The 26,393-nt window shown below is 41.4% G+C and overlaps 1 protein-coding gene and 1 pseudogene across 1 annotated transcript in view; both read left to right on the top strand.

The window, feature by feature from the left end:
• Positions 1-834: 834 nt before the first annotated feature.
• Positions 835-1,366, top strand: LOC105478680 (probable ribosome biogenesis protein RLP24 pseudogene; annotated as a pseudogene).
• Positions 1,367-6,384: 5,018 nt separating this feature from the next.
• LOC105478565 (IGF like family member 4) overlaps positions 6,385-26,393 on the top strand; it is a 35,850-nt gene continuing 15,841 nt past the window's right edge. The window contains 1 exon segment of the mRNA XM_071087190.1: positions 6,385-7,209. Within this exon segment, the coding sequence (XP_070943291.1) occupies positions 7,157-7,209 (53 nt within the window). The 5' untranslated portion in view covers positions 6,385-7,156.

The raw sequence follows: 26,393 nt of genomic DNA, 5'->3' as shown, positions 1-26,393 counted from the left end.
CCTCATGAACATAGATGCAAAAATCCTCAATAAAATACTACCAAACCAAATCCAACGATACATCTAAAAGATCATACACCATGATTAAACCAGGAATGTAAAGATGGTTCAATATATGCAAATCAATAAATTTGATACATCAATAGAATGAAGGATGAAAAACTACATAATCATCTCAATAGATGCAGAAAAAGCATTTGATAAAATTCAGCATCGCTTCATGATAAAAATTCTCAATAAAGTAAGTAGAGAAGGAAATTACCTCAACATAATGAAGGCTGTATATAACAAACCCACTCACAGCTAACATAATACTGAATGGGGAAAAACTGAAAGTTTTTCCTCTAAGAACTGAAATAAGACCAGGATGCCTACCCTCAGCACTCTTATTCGGCATGGTACTGGAAGTCTTAGCCAGAGCAATTGGAAAAGAAAAAGAATTAAAAGGCATTCAATAGGAGAGGAGGATGTCAAATTTTCCCTGTTTGCAGATGACATGATTTTATATATTAAAAAGCCTAAAGATTCTCCCAAAAACTCTTAGAACTAATAAATTCAGTAAAGTTACAGGATACAAAATCAATGCAAAAAAAAGTAGCATTTCTATACATAAACAATAAACTAGCCAAAAACAAAATCAAGAAGGTTATCATATTTACAATAGCTACAGAAAATGAAAATAAAAGACGTAGGAATAAATTTAACCAAGGAGATGAAAGACCTCTAAAGGAAAACTACAAAACACTGATGAATGAAACTGAAGAGGTTACAAACAAATGCAAAGACATCTCATACTTATGTATTAGATTTAATATTGTTAAAATGATTGCTCTCAAGCTTGGCGTTTGGTCGTTGGGGACCCACACGGGTTCAACATGTGTATCAAGAAGTGTTATTTCTGTTCGGGGCCCATCTACCCTGGCCAAGGCATGATGTTCATCCACAACGATTGCAAGGTGTTCAGATTTTGTAAATCTAAATGTCATAAAAACTTTAAAAAGAAGCGCAATCCTCATAAAGTTAGGTGGACCAAAGCATTCTGGAAAGCAGCCAGTAAAGAGCTTACAGTGGATAATTCATTTGAATTTGAAAAACGTAGAAATGAGCCTATCAAATACCAGCGAGAGCTATGGAATAAAACTACTGATGCAATGAAGAGAGTTGAAGAGATCAAACAGAAACGCCAAGCTAAATTTATAATGAGCAGATTGAAGAAAAATAAGAGCTACAGAAAGTTCAGAATATCAAAGAAGTCAAGCAAAACATTCATCTTATCCGAGACCCTCTTGCAGACAAAGGGAAACAGGTGGAAGAGAAAATGGTTCAGCAGTTACAAGAGGATGTGGACACAGAAGATCCTTCTTAAAAATCTCTGTAACCATTTCTTTTATGTACATTTGAACGTGCCCTTTGGAGACTTGGAACTGTTAAATTATTCATTTATTTTTTACATAAGGTCATTTTTTAAATGAAAATTGATTAAAATATATCTTTCCTACATTGCCATCTGCAAAACTTCAGATATTATGGATGTTAGATTGCATCTCAGTGTTAAATCATCACTGATAGATGTACTTATGTAAATCATGATAATTCCACTTATAACTATAGAAGTGAATTGTGGACGTAAAATGGTTATGTCATTTGGATAATGGCACGAGGCAGCATTTGTATAATAACTAATGGCAAAAATTCATGGCTAGTGATGTATAAAATAAAATACTTTTTGCAGTAAAATATTCTCTTTATTAATGTTATAGAAGGGGGATACAACAAGTAACTAACAATTTGTATGACAGTGTCAAATATTATTTTGATTTTAGTATTTCCTGTTTTGGTTTCTTTGCATCTTAGATGAGCATAGTGACATTGTTTGATGAAGCCTAATTATGCTAGACTGTTTTGACCTAGTTTAACCCTTCTGATAGGTAGTTGTGAATGTTGGCGATGAGAACTGAATAATCTCTGCTTGAAATTACACTACACTCTAGAAGTTCCACTTTGGAGAATACTCAGTTCTAACTTGAGATTCCTGGTAGAAGAAACTTTGTTTTTCTAGCCTATCAATGATCTAGAAGCAGAGGAATCCCAGTCCCTTTTAAAAGTTATTATGTGGTTTTCTTTCAAAGAGCTCCTGTTTTGGGGAAGTAGAATTTATGGGTACAACATCTGTTCATTATTTGCACATAAAATAAAACCATTTAAAAAGTAAAATGACCGGCCGGGCGCGGTGGCTCAAGCCTGTAATCCCAGCACTTTGGGAGGCCGAGGCGGGCGGATCACGAGGTCAGGAGATCGAGACCATCCTGGCTAACACGGTGAAACCCCGTCTCTACTAAAAATACAAAAAGAAATTAGCCGGGCGTGGTGGCGGGCGCCTGTAGTCCCAGCTACTCCGGAGGCTGAGGCAGGAGAATGGCGTGAACCCGGGAGGCGGAGCTTGCAGTGAGCCGAGATCGCGCCACTGCACTCCAGTCTGGGAGACAGAGCGAGACTCCGTCTCAAAAAAAAAAAAAAAAAAAAAGTAAAATGACCATACTATCCAAAACAACCTACAGATTCAGTGCAATCCCAAAATAACAATGACGTTCTTCACAGAAATAGAAAAAAAATTCCTAAACTTTGAATGAAGCCAAAAAAGGCCCCAAAATATCCAAAGCAATCCTGAACAACAAGAACAAAGCTGGAGGCATCACACTACCAGACCTCAAAATATACTACAAAGCTGTAGTAACCAAATCAGCATGATATTGGCATAAAAACAGACACATAGACCAATGGAGAAGAATAGAAAAATCCAGAAATTAATCCACATGTCTACAGCCAACTGATTTTTGACAAAGATGTCAAGAACACTCAAGAGGTAAAGGACAGTCTCTTCAATAAATGGTGCTGAGAATACTGGATATCCATATACAGAATAAAGAAACTACATCCCCACCTCTCACCACATCAAAAATTAACTCAGAATGGACCAAAAATCTAAATGTAGGACCCAAAATGATAAAACTACTAGATGAAAAAAATATATGAGGAAAACACTTCAGGACATTGGTCTGAGAAAAGATTTTATGAATAAGACCTCAAAAGCCCAACCAACAAAATTAAAAATAAACAAATCTGACTATATATACCTAAAAAAAACTTCTGTACAGCAAAGGAAGCCATCAGCAAATTGAAGAGACAACCTACAGAATGGGAAGAATGGGAGAAAATATTCACAAACTACTCATCCAATAGGGGATTAATATCCAGAATAGACAAGAACGCAAAAATCTCAATAGCAAAAACAAAATTGGATTTTAAAATGGGCAGATAATCTGAATAGACATTTTTCAAAAGAATACACACAAATAATCAACAAATATAAAAAATACTCAACACCACTAATCAGGGAAATGTAAATAAAAACCACAAAGAGGCATCATCTCACCTGAGTTAAGAGGGCTATTATCAAAAAGATAAAAAGAAAATAATAAAGGCTGGCAAAAATGCAGAAAAGGGAGAACTCTGGCCGGGTGCAGTGGCTCACGCCTGTAATCCCAACACTTTCGGAGGCCGAAGGAGGTGGATCACCTGAGGTCAGGAGTTTGAGACCAGACTGGGCCATATGGCAAAACCACATCTCTACTAAAAAAATAAAAAAAATAAAAAATAAAAAAAATTAACCAGGCATAGTGATGGGTGCCTGCTACTCGGGAGGCTGAGACAGGAGAATCGCTTGAACCTGGGAGGCAAAGGTTGCAGTGAGCGGAGATCACTCTACTGCACTCCAGCCTGGGCCACAGAGTGAGACTCTGTCTCCTCCCCACCCCACGAAAAAAAAAAGTGGAGGAGGAACTCTTATATGCTGTTGGCAGGAATGTCATATACTGTTGGTGGGAATGCCAGTACAGCCACTAGAAAGGATAGTATGGAGGTCCCTCAATAAAATACAAATGGAACTAGCATGTGATCCAGCAATCCCGCTACTGGGCGTTTATTTTTTTAAAAAGGAAATCATATTAGAAAGACATCTGCACCCCATGTTTATTATAGCACTATTCACAAGAGCTAAGATATGGAATCAATCTCGGTGTCCAACAACACATGAATGTAAAAGAAAATGTGTTATATATACAAGTGAAATAATATTCAGCATAAGAAAGAATGCAATCTTGTCATTTGCAGCAACATAGATGGAACTGAAGGACATTATGTTAAGTGAATAGAGCCAGGAACTGTTAAACACTGCGTCTTCTCACTCATATGTGGAAGCTGAAAAATGCTGATCTCATAAAAGTGAAAAGTGGACCAGTGGTTACTAGAGGCTGGGAAGAGTAGGGAGAAAGAAGGATAGAGAGAGATTTTTAAAGAATACAAACACAGCTAGGTAGGAGGAATAAATTCTAGTATTCTATAACACTGTAGAATGACTATAGTTAACAGTTATATTATGTAGTTTCAAATAGGTAGAAAGAGGATACTGAATGTTCCCAACACAAAGAAATGATAAATGTTTGAGATGATGGATATGCCAGTTACGATCACCAGGTACTTACGTGTATTGAAACATCACTATGTACCCCACGAATGTGTTCAATTATTATTTGTCAATTAAAAATAAAAATGTATTAAAACTAACATGGGATTCTGCTACACATCACTAGAATTACTGGTTGGAATGTAAATTGGGACAACCACATTGGGAAACAGTTTGCCAATTTATTATAAACAAGTGTACAATTTATTATTGTACACAAGTCTTTGTTCATAATATCCAAAGATGGGACACAACCCAAAAGTCCATCAGCAGGTGACTGAATAAGTGGATTGTGATATATCTATACAACTGACTACTACACATCAACTATAAAAAGAACTACGAATGCATGCAATGACATGAATGAATCTTAAAAACATTATAGTGAAACACTGAGTGAAAGACACCAGACACAAAAGACTACATACATATCACTCCATTTATATGCAATTCTAGAAAACAAAAAAATTTCATCTATGGTGACAGAAAATGGACTAATGGCTACCTGAGGTGGGAGGGATTGGGAGATTTAACTAGAATATGGACAAAGAACATTTTGGGGGTGATAGAAATGTTTTCCATGATTGTGGTGATTCATGGGTGAATGAGTCAAATTTGCCAAAATGTACACTTAAATGGGTAACAGTTTACTGTAAGTGAATTGAACCTCAATTTAAAACTTTAAAAGAAGGAGGAGGAGGGGAAGGAAGAGGAGGAGGAAAAAGAAAGAAAGAGGAGGAGGGAAATTAAGAAGGCCGGGTGCGGTGGCTCACACCTATAATCCCAACACTTTGGGAGGTCGAGATCAGTGGATCATGAGGTCAGGAGTTCAAGACCAGCCTGGCCAACATGCTGAAACCCCATTTCTACTAAAAATACAAAACTTAGTCGGGTGTGATGGCATATGCCTGTAGTCCCAGCAACTCAGGAGGCTGAGGCAGGAGAATTGCTTGAACCCAGGAGGTGGAGGTTGCAGTGAGCTGAGATCAAGCCACTGCACTCCAGCCTGGGCAGCAGAGCAAGACAACATCTCAAAAAAAAAAAAAAAATTGGGAGAAGACCATCCGATGTTAATTTCCAGCAGAGAAGGGGTTAGTAGTCAGCGCCATTGTATCAAAATACCACATTTTGTTTATTCATTCATCTGTCGATGGACACTTGGGTTATTTCCATCTTTCGGCTACTATAAATAATGCTGATATAAGCATTGATGTCAATACCTGTTTGAGTCCCTGTTTCAATGGTGTGGAGTATATACCTACGATTGGGATTGCCGGGTCATATATTAATTCTATATTTACCTTTTTGAGGAACTACCATTGTTTTCCACAGCAGCTGAACCATTTTACATTACCACCAGCAATGCACGAGGGTTTCAGTATCTCCATATGTTTACCAACACCTGTTAATTTCCCTTTTTGTTTTTTTTTTGTTTGTTTGTTTGTTTTTGGTTAATAGCCATTCTAGTTGGAGTGAAGTACTATCTCCATGTTATTTTGATTTGCATTTCCCTGGTAATCAGTGATGTTGAGCATCTTTTCATGTAATTATTGGCCATTTGTGTATTTTATTTAGAGACATGTCTATTCAAGTCCTTCTCCTGTCTCTTAAATGAGTTGTTTGTTCCCGTTGTTGAATTTAGGAGTCCTTTATATATTCTGGATATTAGTCTCTTATCAGAAATATGATTTGCAAACATTCTTTCCATTCTGGGGGTTGTCTTTTCCAATCACTTTTTATATGGGTTATATGATTTAATCACAGTGTCAAAGGCACGTTTAGCGTGCACCCAATATAGCACTGTATGACTTTTAGAGGCTCTCAAAACAACTATCCTGCGACACGGTACTCCAGCCGCTATCCCGGTATTCCTCCCTAGGTGGCAATAGGAGACTGCTCAGAGACTAGAGCAGCGGACTCCGCAGTGCAGAGCTCCCGCGGGAGCCTCCAGTGCGGAGCTAGCGCGGTCGCGTCCAGCAGAGCTCGCGCGGGGGCGCACCGGAGCGGCGGTGTAGGTAGCCGCCATGTTTCTGCCGCTATTGCTTTCTTGAGGGTGTCGCTGATGACTGGCTATTGCGGCTACCAGACGCACTGGACACTTGGAACACTCCTGAGTTTGCGGCTAGGTTCGCTTCCTGAATGGTACCGGGATCCTCCACTCTGGTTTCTCTTGGCTGTCCCGGAGCTACTTCCAGTCCCCATGGCCGTCTCTTTCAATGTCAGGCGGTCTAAGTTCCCCGCGGTGAAAATGGAGCGCGGTGAGTCGTGCCCACGGCAGCGCACCTGGTTTTGCAGCGTGGGCAGGTCACAGGTGCATCTTCCATGGGGATTTGAGCCAGCGTGCACTCCCATAGCGCGACTGAGATTCCAAGTCACACGCAGGAGTTCTGGTCTCGCAAGTCCGCCTCTGCTGTCAGCCGGCACCCGACTCTTCAGGTCACAGCCCGCGATTTAGAAACGCCAGCACCCCGGTGAATGCCCACGGCTCCTCAGCTTTAGCTGCACCGACGTCTGCACCACGCCCGTCAGCTCAGCTGCAGCCTGACTCTGGGTTGGAAACTTTTCATGGTGGATGAGGCCTGTAACTACCCAGATGGAATCAAGACGCAATAGCCCTCCTCGAGGGATGCTCAGATGAGAGATCCTCAGCATTTGTGTCTCTGGAGAAGCCAAAAGCGGCCTTTGAGGTAAGCCGCTTTACCTATTTGCAAAGTTCATGGCTAATCACAATAATGTTAGGAATCAAGGAGAAGCTTATCGCCCTCTCTCACCCCTGTCTGTGCTTCCAGCACCAAAAGAACAGAAACTAGGTCAGTAAACAAGGAAGATGCATAGGTGGAAGTGCCGGGCAGCCAGGAAAGGTAGAGTGAAACGTATCTTTAAATCAAGAGTTTTGTTTTCACTTTTACATATTTCTGGGCATTTAAAGTTGACAACACCAGGATATTTATTATTTCTATTTATTACAAATTATTTATATAAATAATATATATAACATATAATTTTTATATTATATACTTATATAATTATAATTTATATATAAGTATATATAATTTATATATTTTACATATAAATATATGTATTAATACATATATAAATACATAAATACATGTATTCATACATGTATACAAATCGTATACATTTTCCCGGTTAGTTTTATTTAATATTTATATTTATTAAATAAAACTAACCGGGAAAATGTATACAATTTGACCAAAACTTTTATGAGGATCAGGGAAGAACTAGAACCACAGAATAAAAGGAAAGAGGTGTAAAAAGGGACTGCACAGTCCTTGGAGAAATGGCATATTCTAGATCTGGGACAGAAAATATACATGATGAATCTGGAACATCTTGTGCCAGAAAATAAGGAAGTGCTGAAAATAACAATTACAATAATGATAAAACCCCACATGGGCACACAGGCCAACAGAAGAGCTCGCAGTGGCCAAAGCTGGAACAATATGAGCAAGAAATGAATTCGGTGGTATTGGGTTATGACCCAACTGTGGTCTGAATTTTTGTGTCCCTCAAAGATTCACATTGAAACTTAATCCTCAATGCAACAGTATTAAGAGGTAGGTTTATAGGAGGTGATTAGGTTATGAAGGCTCCTCCCTCATAAGTAGGATTAGTGCCCTTATAAAAGTGCTTGAGGAAGTCCATTCTTGTTTCCCCTTTCTGCCATGTGAAGACACAGGGAGAAGATGTCATCTTTGAAGCAGAGAGCAGCCCTCACCAAACACTGAATCTGCAGGTGTTTGAAAGTTTGGACTTTCAAACTTTCAGAAACTGTGAGAAATAAATTTTTGTTGTTTATAAATTACCCAGTCTAAGGTATTTTGTTATAGCAGCAGGAATGGACTAAGATAAACCCAAAGTTGGCCGGGCGCGGTGGCTCACTCTTGTAATCCCAGCATTTTGTAAGGCTGAGGCGGGCGGATCATGAGGTCAAGAGATTGAGACCATCCTAGCCAACATGGTGAAACCCCGTCTCTACTAAAAATACAAAAAAAAAAAAAATTAGCCGGGTGCGGTGGCTGGCGACTATAGTCCCAACTACTGGGGAGGCTGAGGCAGGAGAATGATGTGAACCCAGGAGGCAGAGCTTGCAGTGAGCTGAGGTTGCGCCACTGCACTCCAGCCTGGGCGACAGAGCAGACTCCGTCTCAAAAAAAAAAAAAAAAAAAAAAAGATAAACCCAAAGTTTAAAATAAATATTCATGAGTTCCTACTGGTATAAATAAATGATTGAATAAATAAGTGAGGAGAAGAGACAAATCTCCAATACAGAAGAATTCCAAGTAATGTATATAAATACAGCACCATCAAGGAAGGAAAGCCCAACTCCTCACTTTTTAAAATGCAGGCTGCAAATAATGACCTGGTTCCAAAGACTTCAATGTGGAAAGGGGAGAAAAAGAGTAACTTTACACTGGAGAAAAATACCACATTAGCCAGGTAATCAGTGTCATAATCATCAGTGATAAATCAGGTTGACAGTATCTCCTTGATAGGATGTGATAGAAATGGTACTTTATCTCTGTTATCTTGCTCCCCAAAACCAATAATGTCAGTCTAATCATTAGGGGGAAAAATCACACAAATTCCAATAGGGATATTCTACAACCTTACCAGCGCCCTTCAGACCCTGGTAAGGATCTGAAGCAACTTGTGCCGGAAAATAAGCAAGTTCCTTACCAGTACTGCTCATAACTGTGAAGGTCATCAAAAACAAGGAAAAATCTGAGAAACTGTCACAGTCAAGAGGAGGCTAAAGAGATGGGACAACTAAATGCAATGTGTCCTGAATAGGATTCTGGAACAGAAAGAGGACATCTGGTGAAAATGAAGAAAACCTAAATAAACTATGGACTTTAGTTACTAACGGGGTATCAATATCCTTTCATTAATTATAATAAATATACTAATGTAAGAAGTTAAAAATAGGGGAAGCTGGTTTCAAGGTATTTGGAAGCTTTTTATACTAGCTTCTTAATTTTTCTGTAAACCTAATGCTGTTCTAAAAAATCAATTATTCTTTAAACTATTGGAAACTCTAAGTGATAGGTTTAAGGTAGCCACAAATTCTTTCTGTTCTTCCCATTGAAAGTTGGAATTGAATCCCTTCCTCTTCAATCTGGGCTTACCTTAATGACTTCCTTGACCAGTAGAATGTGGTGAAAGTGCCTTGATTTCCATGTCAGGGACATGATTTTCATCATCTTCTTGGAATACTTGCATGTGGAGATTGACTTCTGTAATGGTTAATACTGATTGTCAGCTCGCTTGGATTGAAGGATGCAAAGTATTGATGCTAGTGTGCCTGTGAGGGTGTTGCCAAAGAAGATTAACATTTGGATCAATGGGTTGGGAAAGGCAGACCCAACATTAATCTGCGTGGGCACCATCTCATCAGCTGCCAGCTTGGCTAGAATATAAAGCAGACAGAAAAACGTGAAAAGGCTAGACTGTCTTAGCCTCCCAGCCTACATCTTTCTCCCATGCTGGATGCTTCCTGCCCTCAGACATCGGACTCCAAGTTCTCAAACATCAGACTCGAAGTTCTTCAGCTTTGGGACTCAGAGTGGCTTCCTTGCTCCTCAGCTTGCAGACGGCCTATTGTGGGACCTTGTGATCGTGTGAGTTAATACTACTTAATAAACTCCCACATATGTATATATACATACACATATATACATAGTAGATATACATACATTAATTATAATAATTATAATAAATAAGTATACATATACATATATGGGAGTTTATTAAGTAGCATTAACTCACACGATCACAAGGTCCCACAATAATAAGATATATACATTAAAAAGTCAGGAAACAACAGGTGCTGGAGAGGATGTGGAAAAATAGGAACACTTTTACACTGTTTGTGGGACTGTAAACCAGTTCAACCATTGTGGAAGACAGTGTGGCGATTCCTCAAGGATCTAGAACTAGAAATACCATTTGACCCAGCCATCCCATTACTGGGTATATACCCAAAGGATTATAAATCATGCTGCTATAAAGACCCATGCACATGTAAGTTTATTGCAGCACTATTCACAATAGCAAAGACTTGGAACCAACCCAAATGTCCATCAATGATAGACTGGATTAAGAATATGGGGCACATATATACCATGGAATACTATGCAGCCATAAAAAAGGATGAGTTCATGTCCTTTGTAGGGACATGGATGCAGCTGGAAGCCATCATTCTCAGCAAACTATCGCAAAGACAAAAAACCAAACACCGCATGTTCTCACTCACAGGTGGGAATTGAACAGTGAGATCACTTGGACACAGGAAGGGGAACATCACACACCGGGGCCTGTTGTGGGGTGGGGGGAGTGGGGAGGGGTAGCATTAGGAGATATACCTAATGTAAATGATGAGTTAATGGGTGCACCACACCAACATGGCACATGTATACATATGTAACAAACCTCACATGTACCCAAGAACTTAAAGTATAATTTTAAAAAAAAGCACTCCCTATAGCTTTCCATTTTCTGGTTCCAGTCCATTCCTGAGGCCTCCGTTCATTCCTTGAAACACTTCATTATCCTTATAATAAATTCCCATTTTGTGTCTCAAAAAATAAGATATATATGTGTGTGTGTTTGTGTGTGTGTGTGTGTGTATATATATCCTATTAGTTCTGTCCCTGTAGAGAACCCTGACTAAGGGTGGACGGATCACCTGAGGCCGAGGTGGACAGATCACCTGAGGTCAGGAGTTCAAGACCAGCCTGACCAAGATAGAGAAACCCTGTCTCTACTAAAAATACAAAATTAGCTGGGCATGGTGGCGCATGCCTATAATCCCAGCTACTAAGGAGGCTGAGGCAGGAGATTGGCTTGAACTCAGGAGGCGGAAGTTGCAATGGGCCGAGATCACTCCATTGCACTCCAGCCTGGGCAACAAGAGTAAAACTCCATCTCAAAAAAAAAAAAAAGGGCAACATCTGAAAGAAAAGTCACAAAGTGAACACTTGGATATTTAGACTCAGCCTTGGCAGTTTGGCCTGGCTAAAGTTGGGTAATAAGAGATTTTAAATGATTTTTTAAGAGCACTATGGTTAAACGTCAGCTTATTCAAGTTCTAACATCATGGAACTCCTTGGGGAAAACAGGAAGCGCTACAGACCACGTTTTGGGAAAAACCTCTGTTTTCCTCATGGAAACCCTAGGAATTAAAAGTGGATAGATTCCTCTCAAAATCGAAGACTGTGTTCTGTTTTGCATTGTGTTATGTGATGGTTTTGATTTGGGGGAGCATCAGAAATTACTTTGAATTATGAGAGAGCTTTGGTGTGCAATAACTAAATAGGAAATATACTTTGGTAAATAACTAACGGCACTTGTTTGGGAATATATGGTTCTTTGCTTTTTTGGATCAGAAAAGCATGCTCTTGACCACCTAAAAAGTTGGAAATGCCCTTCCCCCCCACCCAGACATAAGACTCCCATGTGGGATGGGTTATCACAGAATCGGTTGATTGGCTTCGGGTTTCCTAGCAATTAAATGTGTGGTAAAATTATTGCACTGTCTTGTTTCATAGCATTTCTTTTTTGGGGGATCCAGGAACCGGTATAAAAATGAGACCCTTAATTTTTGGAGATCTATTTTTGCCTTCCAGCTGTGCCTGCTTTTTAGGCTATAGAAACTGCATGCTTTCCTGGCCCTATTCCTCCAAGGGCTCCACCCTGCCAGTAATCCAATTAACAAACTGGCAAATGAGCAGTCTTATAGCTACTGGATCTTCTTCTGTCTGTCTGTGTATTTACATGTGTTGTGTGTAATGTTTATATAGTAAAAAATGGAAGACTGGAGAGAGAAAAATTATGTTTCAAGAACTATGGTACACCTGTTATTAGATTCTAATCTCATCAGTTGTTTTTGAGGGATTTTTTTTTTCTGCAATTTAGACTGACTGCTTATTCCTGTGAACCAACCAGTGATCTCTGGTTGCAGCTCAGAATAAACAAAAAAGACAGATACCACCTTTTGTCACAACTCGGAGTTATAAGTGACCCTCACCATGCCTATGCTTTCTGAATTCCTCTCTACCCTGAATACAAGAGACCCCAACAGTTAGGCAGGAATATCATTGCTCCTATTCAGTCTGAAGAAGTTACAGAATATGGATCTTCATCCTTCTACGACCCTTAGGATTAAGGGTTGCCTTGTAAAAGGGAGGGGGGAAATGTTAGAGACATTTGAATCAGGACAACTCCACCTTGAATAGGGGCTGGGTAAAATAAGGCTGAGAACTACTGGGTTGCATTCCCAGATGGTTAAGGCATTTTAACTCACAGAATGAGGTAGGAGTTCAGAACAAGATACAGTTTATAAAGACCTTGCCAATAAAACAGGTTGCAGTAAAAAAGCCAGCCAAAACCAAGATGGCAACAAAAGTGGTTTCTGGTTGTCCTCACTGCTCATTATACACTAATCATAGTGCATTATGATGCTAAAAGACACTCCCACCAGCACCATAACCGTTTACAAATGCCATAGCAACATCAGAAAACTACCCTATGTGGTCTAAAACAGGGAGGAACCCCCAGTTCTGGGAATTGCCCACTCTTCCTGGAAAATTCATGAATAATCCACCCCTTGTGATATGATTTGGCTGTGTGTAGCCTAGGGACTTGACACCCTGCATCCCAGCTGCTCTAGCCATGGCTAAAAGGGGCCAAGGTACAGCTAGGGCCTCGGCTTCAAAGGGTACAAGCTCCAAGCCTTGGCAGCATCCACATGGTGTTGAGTCTGCGGTTGCACAGAGGTCAAGAACTGAGGTTTGAGAACCTCTGCCTAGATTTCAGAGGATGTATAGAAACGCCTGGATGTCCAGTCAGAAGTTTGCTTCAGGAAAAAGGCCCTCATGGAGAACCTTTGCTAGGGCAATGAAGATGTGGGCTTGAAACCCCACACAGAGTCCCCAGTGAGGCACTCCCGAGTGGGGCTGTGAGGAGAGGGCCACCATCCTCCAGACCCCAGAATGGTAGATCCACCAACAGCTTGCACTGTGCACCTGGAAGAGCCAGAGACACTCAACACCAGGAGTGAAAGCAGCCACAAAACCACAGAGGCAGAGCTGCCCAAGACCATGGGAACCCACCTCTTGCAGCATGACTTGGATGTGAGAAATGGTGTCCAAGGAGATAATTTCAGAGCTTTAAGATTTGGCTGCCCTGCTGGATTTCTACCTTGCATGGGGCCTGTAGCCCCTTCATCTTGGCCAATCTCTCATATTTGGAATGGGTGTATTTACCCGATACCTGTACCCCCATTGTATCTAGAAAGTAACTAACTTGCTTTTGATTTTACAGGCTCCTAGGTGAAAGGAACTTGCTTTGTCTTTTTTTTTTTTTTTTTTTTTTTTTTTTGAGACAGAGTCTCGCTCTGTCGCCCAGGCTGGAGTGCAGTGGCCGGATCTCAGCTCACCGCAAACTCCGCCTCCCAGGTTTATGCCGTTCTCCTGCCTCAGCCTCCCAAGTAGCTGGGACTACAGGCGCCCGCCACTTCGCCCTGCTAGTTTTTTGTATTTTTTAGTAGAGACAGGGTTTCACCGTGTTAGCCAGGATGGTCTCGATCTCCTGACCTCGTGATCCACCCGTCTCGGCCTCCCAAAGTGCTGGGATTACAGGCTTGAGCCACCGCGCCCGGCCGGAACTTGCCTTGTCTTAAATGAGACTTTGGACTATGGACTTTTAAGTTAATGCTGAAATTAGTTAACAATTTGGGGGACTGTTGGGAAAGTATGATTGGTTTTAAAATGTGAGAACATGAAATTTGGGAGGGGTTGGGGGCAGAATAATATGGTTTGGGTGGGGCAGAATAATATGGTTTGGGTGGGTCCCCACCCAAATCTCATCTTGAATTGTAATTCCCATAGTTCCCACCTGTCATGGGAGGGATGCGGTGGGAGGTAGTTAAATTATGGGGACGGGTCTTTCCCGTGCTGTTCTCATGGTAGTGAATAAATATCATGAGATCTGATGGTTTTATAAATGAGAGTTCTCTTGCACAAGCTCTCTCTTTGCCTGCCACCATGTAAGATGTGGCTTTGCTCCTCCTTGCCTTCTGCCATGATTGTGAGGCTTCCTCAACCAGGTGAAACTGTGAGTCAATTAAACCTCTTTCCTTTTTCAATTACCCAGTCTTGAGTGTGTCTTTATTAGCAGCATGAGAACAGACTAGTACACCTTGTTTCTCTTATAATCAAGAAATAACCATAAAAATGGGCAACCAGGCCGAGCGCGGTGGCTCACGCCTGTAATCCCAGCACTTTGGGAGGCCGAGGCGGGTGGATCACGAGGTCAGGAGTTCAAGACCAGCCTGGCCAAGATGGTGAAACCCCGTCTCTACTAAAAATACAAAAAATTAGCCAGGCATGGTGGCGGGTGCCTGTAATCCCAGCTACTTGGGAGGCTGAGGCAAAGAATTGCTTGAACCCAAGAGGCAGAGGTTGCAGTAAGCCGAGACAGCACCACTGCACTCCAACCTGGGCGACAGAGTGAGACTCTGTATCAAAAAAAAAAAAAAAAAAAAAAGGGAACCAGCAGCCCTCGAGGCTACTCTGCCTATGGAGTAGACTTTCTTTTATTCCTTTACTTTCTTAATAAACTTGCTTTCACTTTAAAAAATAGTAATAATAATAATTATACATGAATTTTAGCATGGCTGATTTTTGGGGAACTAAAATCATATCCATTGATGTTTCTGGATACAAAAAGTTTCAACTTCCCCTTCACAGCCAACTCAAATTTGGATCCAGTTATAAACCACAGCTATATTTTGATGTATACTTTCCTCAGCCTTGAGGAAAATGTGGTTAATATTTTTACTCTAAAAATGAGCCTCTTTTGCCCTTTCTAGATTCCTAAGCTTAAGAGTCCACTAGCTCCCTGCCCTACAAGAAAAAAAAAAAACCATAAGAAAATAATAAAAGAAGTATTTCTTGTTTTCTATATTTAAGTCTCAAGGTTTCTAATATTTTGAGACTGATTCTTTAACATTTTTAATGGATACTTGTTACTACATAAGTTGAAAGTAAAGTCAAAGTTCTCATATTCAGATGTATTTTTAGTCATTTGGATCAAATCCTTTGAGATCTTGACATATTTTCAAATGTTTCTACCTTATTGTCCAGAAAGGACGAAAATAACAACCTTTGGGACTCTGAAGCCTAAGAGAAAGAGTGTGCACGTGACCAAAAGTGAGTGACTGGGGTGTATGGGGAGAGAAGAGGGTCAGGTCAAAGGTTTCAGGAATTTGTGTCCTCCTTCGGTGAGATCCTACAGGGAGTCTTATGCAAGGAACATGCTGGAGGAAGAGCAAGTTGAGAAATGACCTCCATTTCTCCTTCATGTGGGCTCCATTCCAGTCTTCTGTGGCTATGTAGATCTAAAAACAATTCCAGCCTCAAAGGGAGGACTTGCCTGTATGGGCTTGCAGCCCTGGGTGGAAATATTGCATTGCCTTTGATTCCTGACTCCTCATCTCTCTGTATCCATTGTATATTCATGGGCTGGCAAGCATCCAACAATTCTTGGCCACCAGACCTCACCCATGTCAGTATTTTTCTACTTCATCAGGAGGCATCTCCAAATATCACAGCAGACACTAAAACTCCAGGTGATCCCTGGATACATAGGGAGTGAGTGGAGGAGATCCTTGCCAGGGCACACTGATGCAGTACAAGATGGAATTGGAGAAGAATTGAAATGCCTCTTAATTCCAGTATGAGCCTCCTGAGGTGAACTTCGTATAAGGGACTCTCTAATCAGCTGTCCAATGGAACTTTCTGCAATGATCAGAATGTTCGGTATCTGAGATGTCTAATGTTGTAACCACTAGGCAATATGGCAGTTGAGCACATGAAATGTGAACAGTGCAGCTGAGGAACTGAATTTTTCGTGTTATTTAATTGCAATTAATCTAAAGTTAAACCACATGGTGTAGCACAGCCTTAGTTTACTTAATATTCCCTATTACTTCTGCAAGTCCTATTGATTGCATGCGGAAAGTTCAAGTTTGAAAGGTGGTGTTATCATTTATGCCACCTTTATATAAAAACTAAATTGGTCTGGGTATGGTGGCTCATGCCTGTAATCCCAGCACTTTGGAAGGCAGAGGCAGGCAGATCACTTGAGGTCAGGAGTTTGAGATCGGCCTGGCCAACATGGTGAAACCCCGTCTCTACTAAAAGTACAAAAATTAGCTGGGCGTGGTGGTGGGCACCTGTAATCCCAGCTACTCAGGAGGCTGAGGCAGGAGATTCACTTAAACCCAGCAGGCGGAGCCTGCAGTGAGCCGAGATGGTGCCACTGCACTCCAGCCTGGGCGACAGAATGAGTGAGACTTCGGGAAAAAAAAAATTAACTAAACTGAGTGCTCACAAAATTTTTTGCTGTCAAATTAAATTTTTACCATTCAGCTATAAAATATTGAGAACAGACCGGGCACGGTGGCTCACGCCTGTAATCCCAGCACTTTGGGAGGCCGAGGCAGGTGGATCACGAGGTCAGGAGATCGAGACCATCCTGGCAAAAACGGTGAAACCCCGTCTCTACTGAAAATACAAAAAAATTAACCGGGCGTGGTGGTGGGCACCTGTAGTCCCAGCTTCTAGGGAGGCTGAGGCAGGAGGATGGCGTTAACCCAGGAGGTGGTGGAGCTTGCAGTGAGTGGAGATCTTGCCACTGCACTCCAGTCTGGGCGATAGAGCGAGACTCTGTCTCAAAAAAAAAAAAAAAAAAAAAAAAAAATTTTGAGGACTAACTGTAAATATCTATGATTCTACATTCTGATCTTTGCAAGTATCTCTAAAGCTCTCTTTCCACTTATAAGGACCAGAACTGAAGGATGCAATTAATGATGTAGTTTTTTTTTAAATATAGGTAAACACTAATAAGCAAATTCAAATGAAGAGCTTTGACCTCATTTCAAAAGATTGGAAAATTTGTGGCCACAATGTTGAATGGAAATATTCTAGTTAAGTTGGGTATGATAAGATCATGGGAGGTATTCGAGATTCAATCCAGACATGGGAGGGTAGCAAAACATGCAATGAGAGATCAAAGAAAACACGTTAGTGAAGATCAGCATGGTGGCACACACCTGTTCTGGCTAACCGGGATGCTGAAGCAGGATAAACTGTTGAACTCCTGAAGTTAGAGGCCAGCCTGGGCAACACAGCGAGACCCTATCTGGAAAAGAACAAAAAAGAAATGAAATGAAAAGAAAACACATTACTGAGAACGAATCTGCTGTTATCAAATGCCATTCCCAGGAAGGCATGTTACTTTACATGAGGTGCCTTCACAGTCACAGGTAAGAGCATGGCAGAACTAATTTAATGACCTTTACCTAGTTTTACTTACTGCTCCCCTGGTTCATAGGGGACATATACAGCAGTTCTCTTCATTTCCCTTTTGAGAGAAACTGGGTTTCCCTCCTTAGTCACCAAGATACCAAAGATGTCCAAGTTGGCTATAGTCTCTCTTCAAGTGGCCCTGTACATACCCACACTGAAGGATGATAAGGGGATGTATTGATTTGGCAATGACATCAGCAATAACTCCAGGGCTCATTCCTTCCATTTCAGATTTTGTTCTTGAAGACAGAAGGCCATCTTCCTTTATCTTCCAACTTTGAAGACTATAGATCTTCTATTCCTTTATCTTTAGACTACTCACTGTTTTCCTCACATTCATCTTCCCTTGGAACACTCAGGTTCTTACTTTCTCTTTGAGATTACAGAGGCTCAATATTTTAGGCATTTGATCCTTGAGGTATTTATGTCTTTGTTTATTCTTTGGTGTGGACATCATATGAAAAAAAAAAGGCTTTTGAGGTATTATTGAGAAAGTAGAGATATGAAAGTATACCACAAAAGACCTCAAAAAGCCAAAGCAATCTTGAGTAAAAAGAACAAAGCTGGAAGCATCACACTACCAGACCTCAAAATACGCTACAAAGCTGTTGTAACCAAAACAGCATGGCACTGGCATAAAAATAGATACAGAGACCAATGGAACAGAACAGAAAACCTGAAAATTAATCCAAGTATCTGAAAATTAATCCAGCCAACTGATTTTGACAAAGGTGCCAAGAACACTCATTGGGGAAAGGACAGTCTCTTTAATAAATACTGCTGGGGAGACTGAATATCCATATGTAGAACAATGAAACTAGACTCCCATGGATCACCCTATACAAAAATAAACTCAAAATGATTCAAAGATTTACATGTAAAACCTGAAACTACAAAACTTATAGTAGAAAACAGAGAAAATGCTTCAGGATATTGCTCTGAGAAAATACCTTATGAATAAAATCTCAAAAGCACAGGCAATCAAAGCAAAAATAAATAAATGGAATGATATCAAAATAAAAAGCTCTGCACAGCAAAGACAACAATCAACAGAGTGAAAACATGACTTACAGAATGGAAGAAAATATTTGAAAACTATTCATCTGACTAGGGATTAATATCCAGAATATACAAGAAACTCAAACATCTCAATAGCAAAAACAAACAAACAAACTGATTTTAAAATGGGCAAATGATCTGAACAGACATTTCTCAAAAGAAGACATAAAAGTGGGCAACAGATATATGAAAAAACTACTCAACGTCACTAATTATCAGGGAAATGCAAATTAAAACCGTAATGAGGTATCATCTCACCTAAGTTAGGCTAGCTATTTTCAAAAAGATAAAAAATAATGCTGGCAAGGATGCAGAGAAAAGGGAACTCTTATACACTGCTGATTAGAATGTAAATTAACACCACCACCAGGTAGAACAGTATGGAGGTTCTTAAAAAACTACAAAACAACCACTGTGTCATACAGCAATCCTGCTACTGGGCATTTATCACACCACGGAAAAAAGGAAATCAGTATATCTAAGAGACATCTGCACCTCCATGTTTACTGCAGCACTATTCACAATAACCAAGATATGGAATCAACCTAGGTGTCCAACAGCAGATGAATGAATAAAGAAAATGTGGTATATAATCCCAGCACTTTGGGGGGCTGAGGCGGATGGATCACTCCAGGCCAAGAGTTCCAGACCATCTTGGCCAACATGGTAAAACCTCAGCTCTACTAGAAATACAGAAATTAGCTGGGCATGGTGGCAGGTGCCTGTAATCCCAGCTACTCAGGAGGCTGAGGCAGGAGAATTGCTTGAACCTGGGAGGTGGAGGTTGCAGTAAGCCGAGATGAGGTCACTGCACTTCAGCCTGGGCAATACAGTGAGACTCTGTCTCAAACAAAACAAAACAAAAAGCAAAACACATCATTTAAATTAGAACCAAGTGAAGTAACACAAACACCCTGGCTATATTGCAGTGTAAGTAACTAATATTCCCCACTTCAAATAATTGTTTTTATTAACCAACCCCAATTATACAACTTGCCTATCCCCAATTATACAGACATGTTGCATAAGGGGTACAGAAACAGATGGGCCTCCCTTGGCATGTTTACCGTCTGTGCATACTTTCCACTGAGGGTTCCTCCCCTTTTTGTTCTGTTTTTTTGTTTTTTTTTCCTGACTTCTCCCAAAGCTTTTCAACTCCCACTACTTTCAGCCCTGGGATGTTTGCTGATACAGAGTAGCAAGCATTTCCAAGAAAAACAAGAGATAACATATAAACACCTTTAGAATTCTAGGGAATAAAACATGTAATGTACATTTTAAGTATGTATTAATAGTTTTTGATGTTTGTTTTTTGGGTTTGTTTTTTTTTTTTTTTTTTTGAGACGGAGTCTCACTTTGTCACCCAGGCTGGAGTGCAGTGGCGTGATCTCGGCTCACTGCAAGCTCTGCTTCCCAGTTCACGCCATTCTCTTGCCTCAGCCTCCCAAGTAGCTGAGACTACAGGCGCCCACCACCACCCCCGGCTAATTTGTTGTACTTTTAGTAGAGACGGGGTTTCACCGTGTTAGCCAGGATGGTCTCGATCTCTGCCTGCCTCGGCGTCCCAAAGTGGTGGGATTACAGGCATGAGCCACCATGCCTGGCCGTATTAATAGTTTTGATGTCTGCAAAGCAATTGATATTTCTGCCTTTTTTTTTTTTTTTATAGAGTTTTGCTGTTGTCGCCCAGGCTGGAGTGCAATGGTGCGATCTCAACTCACTGCAAACTCTGCCTCCCAGGTTCAAGCGATTCTCCTGCCTCAACCTCCTGTATAGCTGGAATTACAGGCGCTCACCACCACACCCGGCTAATTTTTTGTATTATTAGTAGAGACAGGGTTTCACCATGTTAGCCAGGCTGGTCTTGAATGCCTGACCTGAGGTGATCCACCCGCCTTGGCCTCCCAAAGTGCTGGGATTACAAGTGTGAGCCACCATGCACAGCCAATACACATATTCTTTGCTATTTCCCGCAAAACCTTGTTAAGAAGCAGGAGGTTGGGCCGGGCGCGGTGGCTCACGCCTGTAATCCCAGCACTTTGGGAGGCCGAGGCGGGTGGATCACAAGGTCAGGAGATCGAGACCATCCTGGCTAACACTGTGAAACCCCGTCTCTACTAAAAATGCAAAAAATTAGCCGGGCGAGGCGGCGGGCGCCTGTAGTCCCAGCTACTCTGGAGGCTGAGGCAGGAGAATGGCGTGAACCTGGGAGGCGGAGCTTGCAGTGAGCTGAGATCGCGCCACTGCACTCCAGCCTGGGCGACTAAGCGAGACTCTGTCTCAAAAAAAAAAAAAAAAAAAAAAGAAGCAGGAGGTAGGTGGCACTTATGCAATTTAGTCCTCCGATCCCTGCAAATGGAAACCAGGGCAAGATGTCGACAGTAACCCACGGTTGCTCTCAGCCATTTAATCCAGCCCTTAGTCCTTCAACTGTCCTCAAACCCTCCTGCCTATTTTCAGCTTTTTCCCAGTGGAAGGAAGGGGTGGGGGAGCATGAAACAATGTAACCCTCTTTGTAAGAGCGTGAATGAATTTCAAGTATGCTAAACACCTCAGTCTTCTAGCTTAATTAGAACACATAGAAAAGGGGCATTTTCAGGACATTTAACACTTGCAGCATAATAACCCATCTGGAGAGTGCCACTGCGTGTCCTTGCGGCTGGTGTGCCCAGCAGGTCTTTCCCCAGCCCTGGCTGTCTGATGCACACCCTCCCTCCAGTCCCCTGCAGTGCTCTTGGCTCATGGGGTCAACTGCCCAGTACAGGGCACAGAGCCAGTGTTGCTTCGGGTGAATTCAGAACAGCCTGGGATTATACATCTCAGCTGATAAAGGAATAACAACAAAGGCAGAAATAAACTCACTTTCCGTCACAATAAAATTATGTTAGGAGATGCAAAAGTAAGGGTAGAAGCCTGGGAAATATCGATAGTATATTGCAGGAGGGAGGTTAAGATTGTAGATTTGTGGATACCATTGCACAACTACTTGGGTTCAAATCCCAGGTCTGTCATTTGAGTGTCTACTATGTCAGCCATTAGTGTTTTAAAAGATGGTTTTCTTTCTGCCACTTAAGGGTAGCCAGGAATGAAAAAAATGTAAATACATACATATATATACATACATATATATATCCTGACCTCAGGTGATCCACCGGCCTCGGCCTCCCAAAGTGCTGGAACTACAGACTTCGGCCACCATGCCTGGCCAATAAAATACATTATTTGAAACGAAAGGAAAAGAAAAGAAAAGAAAATACTAAAGGAAATACTTCATTCAGAAGACAAAGTAACCCATCCAGAAACATGGCCAAGCATGATAGAATGGAGAACAAACAAACGCAAATAAATAAATATATGGATAGATATAAAGAATATTGACTGCAGGCTGGATGCAGTGGCTCATGCCTATAATCTCAGCACTTTGGGAGACCAAGGTGGGAGGTTTGATTAAGGCCGGGAGTTTGAGACCAGCCTGGGAATCACAGGGAGATGATGTCTCTAAAAAAAAAAGATAGTCAGGTATGGTGGTGCACACATATAGTCCCAGCTACTCTGTAGGCTGAGGTGGGGAACTGCTTGAGCCCAGGAGGTCAAGGCTGCAGTGATCCCTGATCATGCCACTACACTCCAGCCTTCCAGACTGTCTCAAAATAAAGAATATTGACTATTGACATGATTTGGCTCCTTGTCCCTACCCAAATCTCTTCTCAAATTGTAATTCCCATGTGTCAGAGGAAAGACCTGGTGGGAGGTGATTGGATCATGGGGGCAGATTTTCTCCATGCTGCTCTTGTGATAGTGAGTGAGTTATCACGAGATCTAATGGTTTAAAAGTGTGGCACTTCCCCCTTCACTGTCTCTCCTGCTGCCATGTAAAACGTGCCTTGTTTCCCCTTTGCCTTCCGCCATAATTGTAAGTTTCCTGAGGCTTCCCCAGCCATGCAGAATTGTGAGTCAATTAAACCTCTTTTCTTTTTTTTTTTTTTTTTTTTTTTTGAGACGGAATCTCACTCTGTTTTCCAGGCTGGAGTGCAGTGGTGCACTCTAGGCTCACTGCAAGCTCCACCTCCCAGGTTCACGCCATTCTCCTGCCTCAGCCTCCCAAGTAGCTGGGACTACAGGCGCCTGCCACCACACCCAGCTAATTTTTGTGTTTTTAGTAGAGACAGGGTTTCACCTTGTTAGCCAGGATGGTCTCAATCTCCTGACTTTGTGATCCGCCCACCTCAGCCTCCCAAAGTGCTGGGATTACAGGCGTGAGCCACTATGCCCGGCTAAACCTCTTTTCTTTATAAATTACCACTTCACAGTAGTTCTTTATAGCAGTGTGAACATGGACTAATAAAACTGTGTTACAGCCTGATGGCTTTTCCTGCCCACTGCCCAGAAAAGCCAGTGCACTAAGAACAGCAGGTCTTACAGCAAAGAAGGAATTTTATAATCACAGGGCCTGCCAAATGGAAGGACAGGAGGTATTTCTCAAATTCACTGTCCCAAGAATTTGGAGACTAGAGTTTTTACAGACAGTTTGGCAGGCAGAAGGCTGGGAGATGGGAAATGCTGAATGACTGGGCTGGTGATGAAATCACAGGGGTGTGGAAACTGCCTTTGTGCACTGAGTCAGTTCCTGCTAAGGGCCAACCAGTCCAGGTGGTGTCAGTTGTTCCCCAAAATGCAAACCTGAAAAATATCTCAAAGACCAATCTTGGATTTTACAATAGCAGTGTTATCTATAGGGGCAATTGGGGAAGTTATCAACCTGGGCAAAACAGTGAAACTCTGTCTTAAAAAGTAAGAGAAAGAGAGAGAGGGAGAAAGAAAGAGGGAGGGAGGAAGGAAGGAAGGAAGGAAGGAAGGAAGGAAGGAAGGAAGGAAGGAAGGAAGGAAGGAAGGAAGGAAGGAAAGAACGGAGGGAGGGAGGGAGGGAAGAAGGAAGGAAGGAGAGAGAAAAGAGAGCAGCTCTCTTTCTAGTGAGAGAGAGGGGCTTCTGAAAGGAAAGACCAGCTGGTGGGTAGTGCGCCAGATTTTATAGGCCGACTTGAGAAGGCGGTGTGTCATGTACATAGGGCCCACAGATTGCTTCAATCAGGTATGATATTTACATTGTGCACAGGGAAGACTGACCACCCCACCCTAATCTTATTATGCAAATGGGCTTCCCTGTTGGCCAGCACCATCTTGTCTGCTCCTTACTACACACATGGCTGGCAAAGAGAAGGAAGATGGAGCCGCCATCTTGAACATGATTGGCACAACTGCCAGCATCTAGGACTGCAGCCTGACTTTTCAGGCTGACCTTTCTTAGGAAGGAAAATGATTTGGGGCTGATTTTCATTAAAAGGAAAACCTTACTGAGGACTTCCATACCCTCACTCTCTGCCTGAGTCATTTCTTTTTAACTCCTATGTCAGAGTTATAGGATATAGATACGGACACATATCATTCTACATTTGTCACATACCATAGGATGTACAACACCAGGCCAGGAGTAAATCCTAATCTAAACTATAGACTTTAAGTGATAATGATGTGTAAATGCAGATTCAATAATTGGAACAAATGTACCACTTTGGTGCAGAGATACTGATAATGAGATGCATGAGTGTGTGAGGGTAGGGGTATTTGGGAAATCTCTGTACCTTCTGCTCTATTTTGCTGTGGACCCAAAACTATTGTTTTCTTTCTTTTCTTTTCTTTTTTTTTTTTTTTTTTTTTTTTTTTTTGAGACAGGATCTCACTCTGTCGCACAGGCTGGAGTGCAATGGTGTGATCTTGGCTCACTGCAACCTCCTCCTCCCAGGTTCAAGCGATCCTTCTGCCTCAGCCTCCTAAGTAGCTGGGACTACAGGCCTGCACCACCATTCCTGGCTAATTTTGTATTTTTAGTAGAGACCAGGTTTCACCATGTTGACCAGGCTTGTCTCCAACTCCTAATCTCAAGTGATCCACCCGCCTCGGCCTCCCCAAGTGCTGAGATTACAGGCGTGAGCCACAGCACCCAGCCCCTAAAACTGCTGTAAAAAATAAAGAATATAAAATTATCTGGACAAAGTGGAATCATGCTAGAAACCTATTACAAAAAAAGATACCTAGGAAATTTCAAAGTTTTGGAAATGAAGTAATTTACTTATAAAATGACCCCTGTGCCAAAAAAGAAATGATGGAAATTAGAAAGCCAATTAAACTAAATCATGATGAATATACACCAGAATACAACCTGTGTGATACAACTAAAAGAGGAGCATAGAGGGAAATATACAGTCTTAAATGCACATATGGACTTACCTCGTAGTGGTTTCAGTTCATGACATTTTACCAGAATTTCCCTTTACAAGTTGTGCTATTTTTTGATGAAAGTTTTCTCCTTTTTTTTGGGGGGGGGTGGTTTACCCCAGTCCCATGAAAATATTTACTATTCGAGGGAGTATTATTTCAATGTCAGGGCATCAGAGTTTGAACATATATGCACATCACTTTTCTTGTCAGAAGAGTTTATTGTCAGAAAATATCATAAATAAAGCAAATTTGAATTTTGGACGGTGGATGGATAAACCAAGATCTTTTCTTTCAAAAACAAATGCAATGAGAGAGATAAAGAGGTAATGGTTTTAATGACGGTTCAGTCTTTTGAGCATATGTGCTATTTCCATGTGTTTAGAAATGCCTTGGCTGGGCACAGTAGCTCACGCAGTTTAGGAGGCTGAGGCCAGCGGATTGCTTAAGCCCAGGAGTTTGAGACCAGCCTGGGAAACATGCCAAAACCCCATCTCTACAAAACGTACCAAAATTAGCTGAATGTGGTGGTGCATGTCTGTAGTCCCCGTTACTGGGGAGGCTGAGGTGGCAGGATCGGTTGATCCTGGGAGGCGGAGGTTGCAGTGAGCTGAGATGGCACCACTGCACTCCAGCCTGGGTGATAGACATTGTCTCAACAACAACAACAAAGAAATGTCTTCATGTTTACCAATTACTTTCTTCTAAAGATATTTACATTGATCCAACTTTATTTTTAAGAGCAGTTTAAGTATAAGATGCATAAACCCAAAAAGTTGGAAAATATATTTGAAAATTCTACCAAATCTGATTTGGTATACTTGAGGGAGAGACATGAAGCCAAACTACAGGAAGGCAAGTGACTTTCTTCCTTATATGTTTAAAAACAATTTGCACATCTATGAATTTGTGAAAACCTCCCACGTCAGGAGGCTCTTGTCAAGTCAAAGTTCCCCTGCTTTTTATAATTTGTCTACACCAATGACAATGACAAAAACCACTCACCTATTCCCAAAGATGCATGGCAAGATCTAATGCTATTATTTCTTTCTAAGCCAGTATCTACGCATTCAGTATTTCTTTCAACCAACCAAGATGGACTGAACTACATCTGGCCTTTTCCACATATGGCTGAAATTAAATAA

The sequence above is a fragment of the Macaca nemestrina genome, chromosome 20 (genome assembly GCF_043159975.1).
Source record: "Macaca nemestrina isolate mMacNem1 chromosome 20, mMacNem.hap1, whole genome shotgun sequence".
NCBI classification, from domain to species: domain Eukaryota; kingdom Metazoa; phylum Chordata; class Mammalia; order Primates; family Cercopithecidae; genus Macaca; species Macaca nemestrina.
Note: the sequence above shows the minus strand (reverse complement) of the source record. Positions and strands in the feature narration are given on the sequence as shown.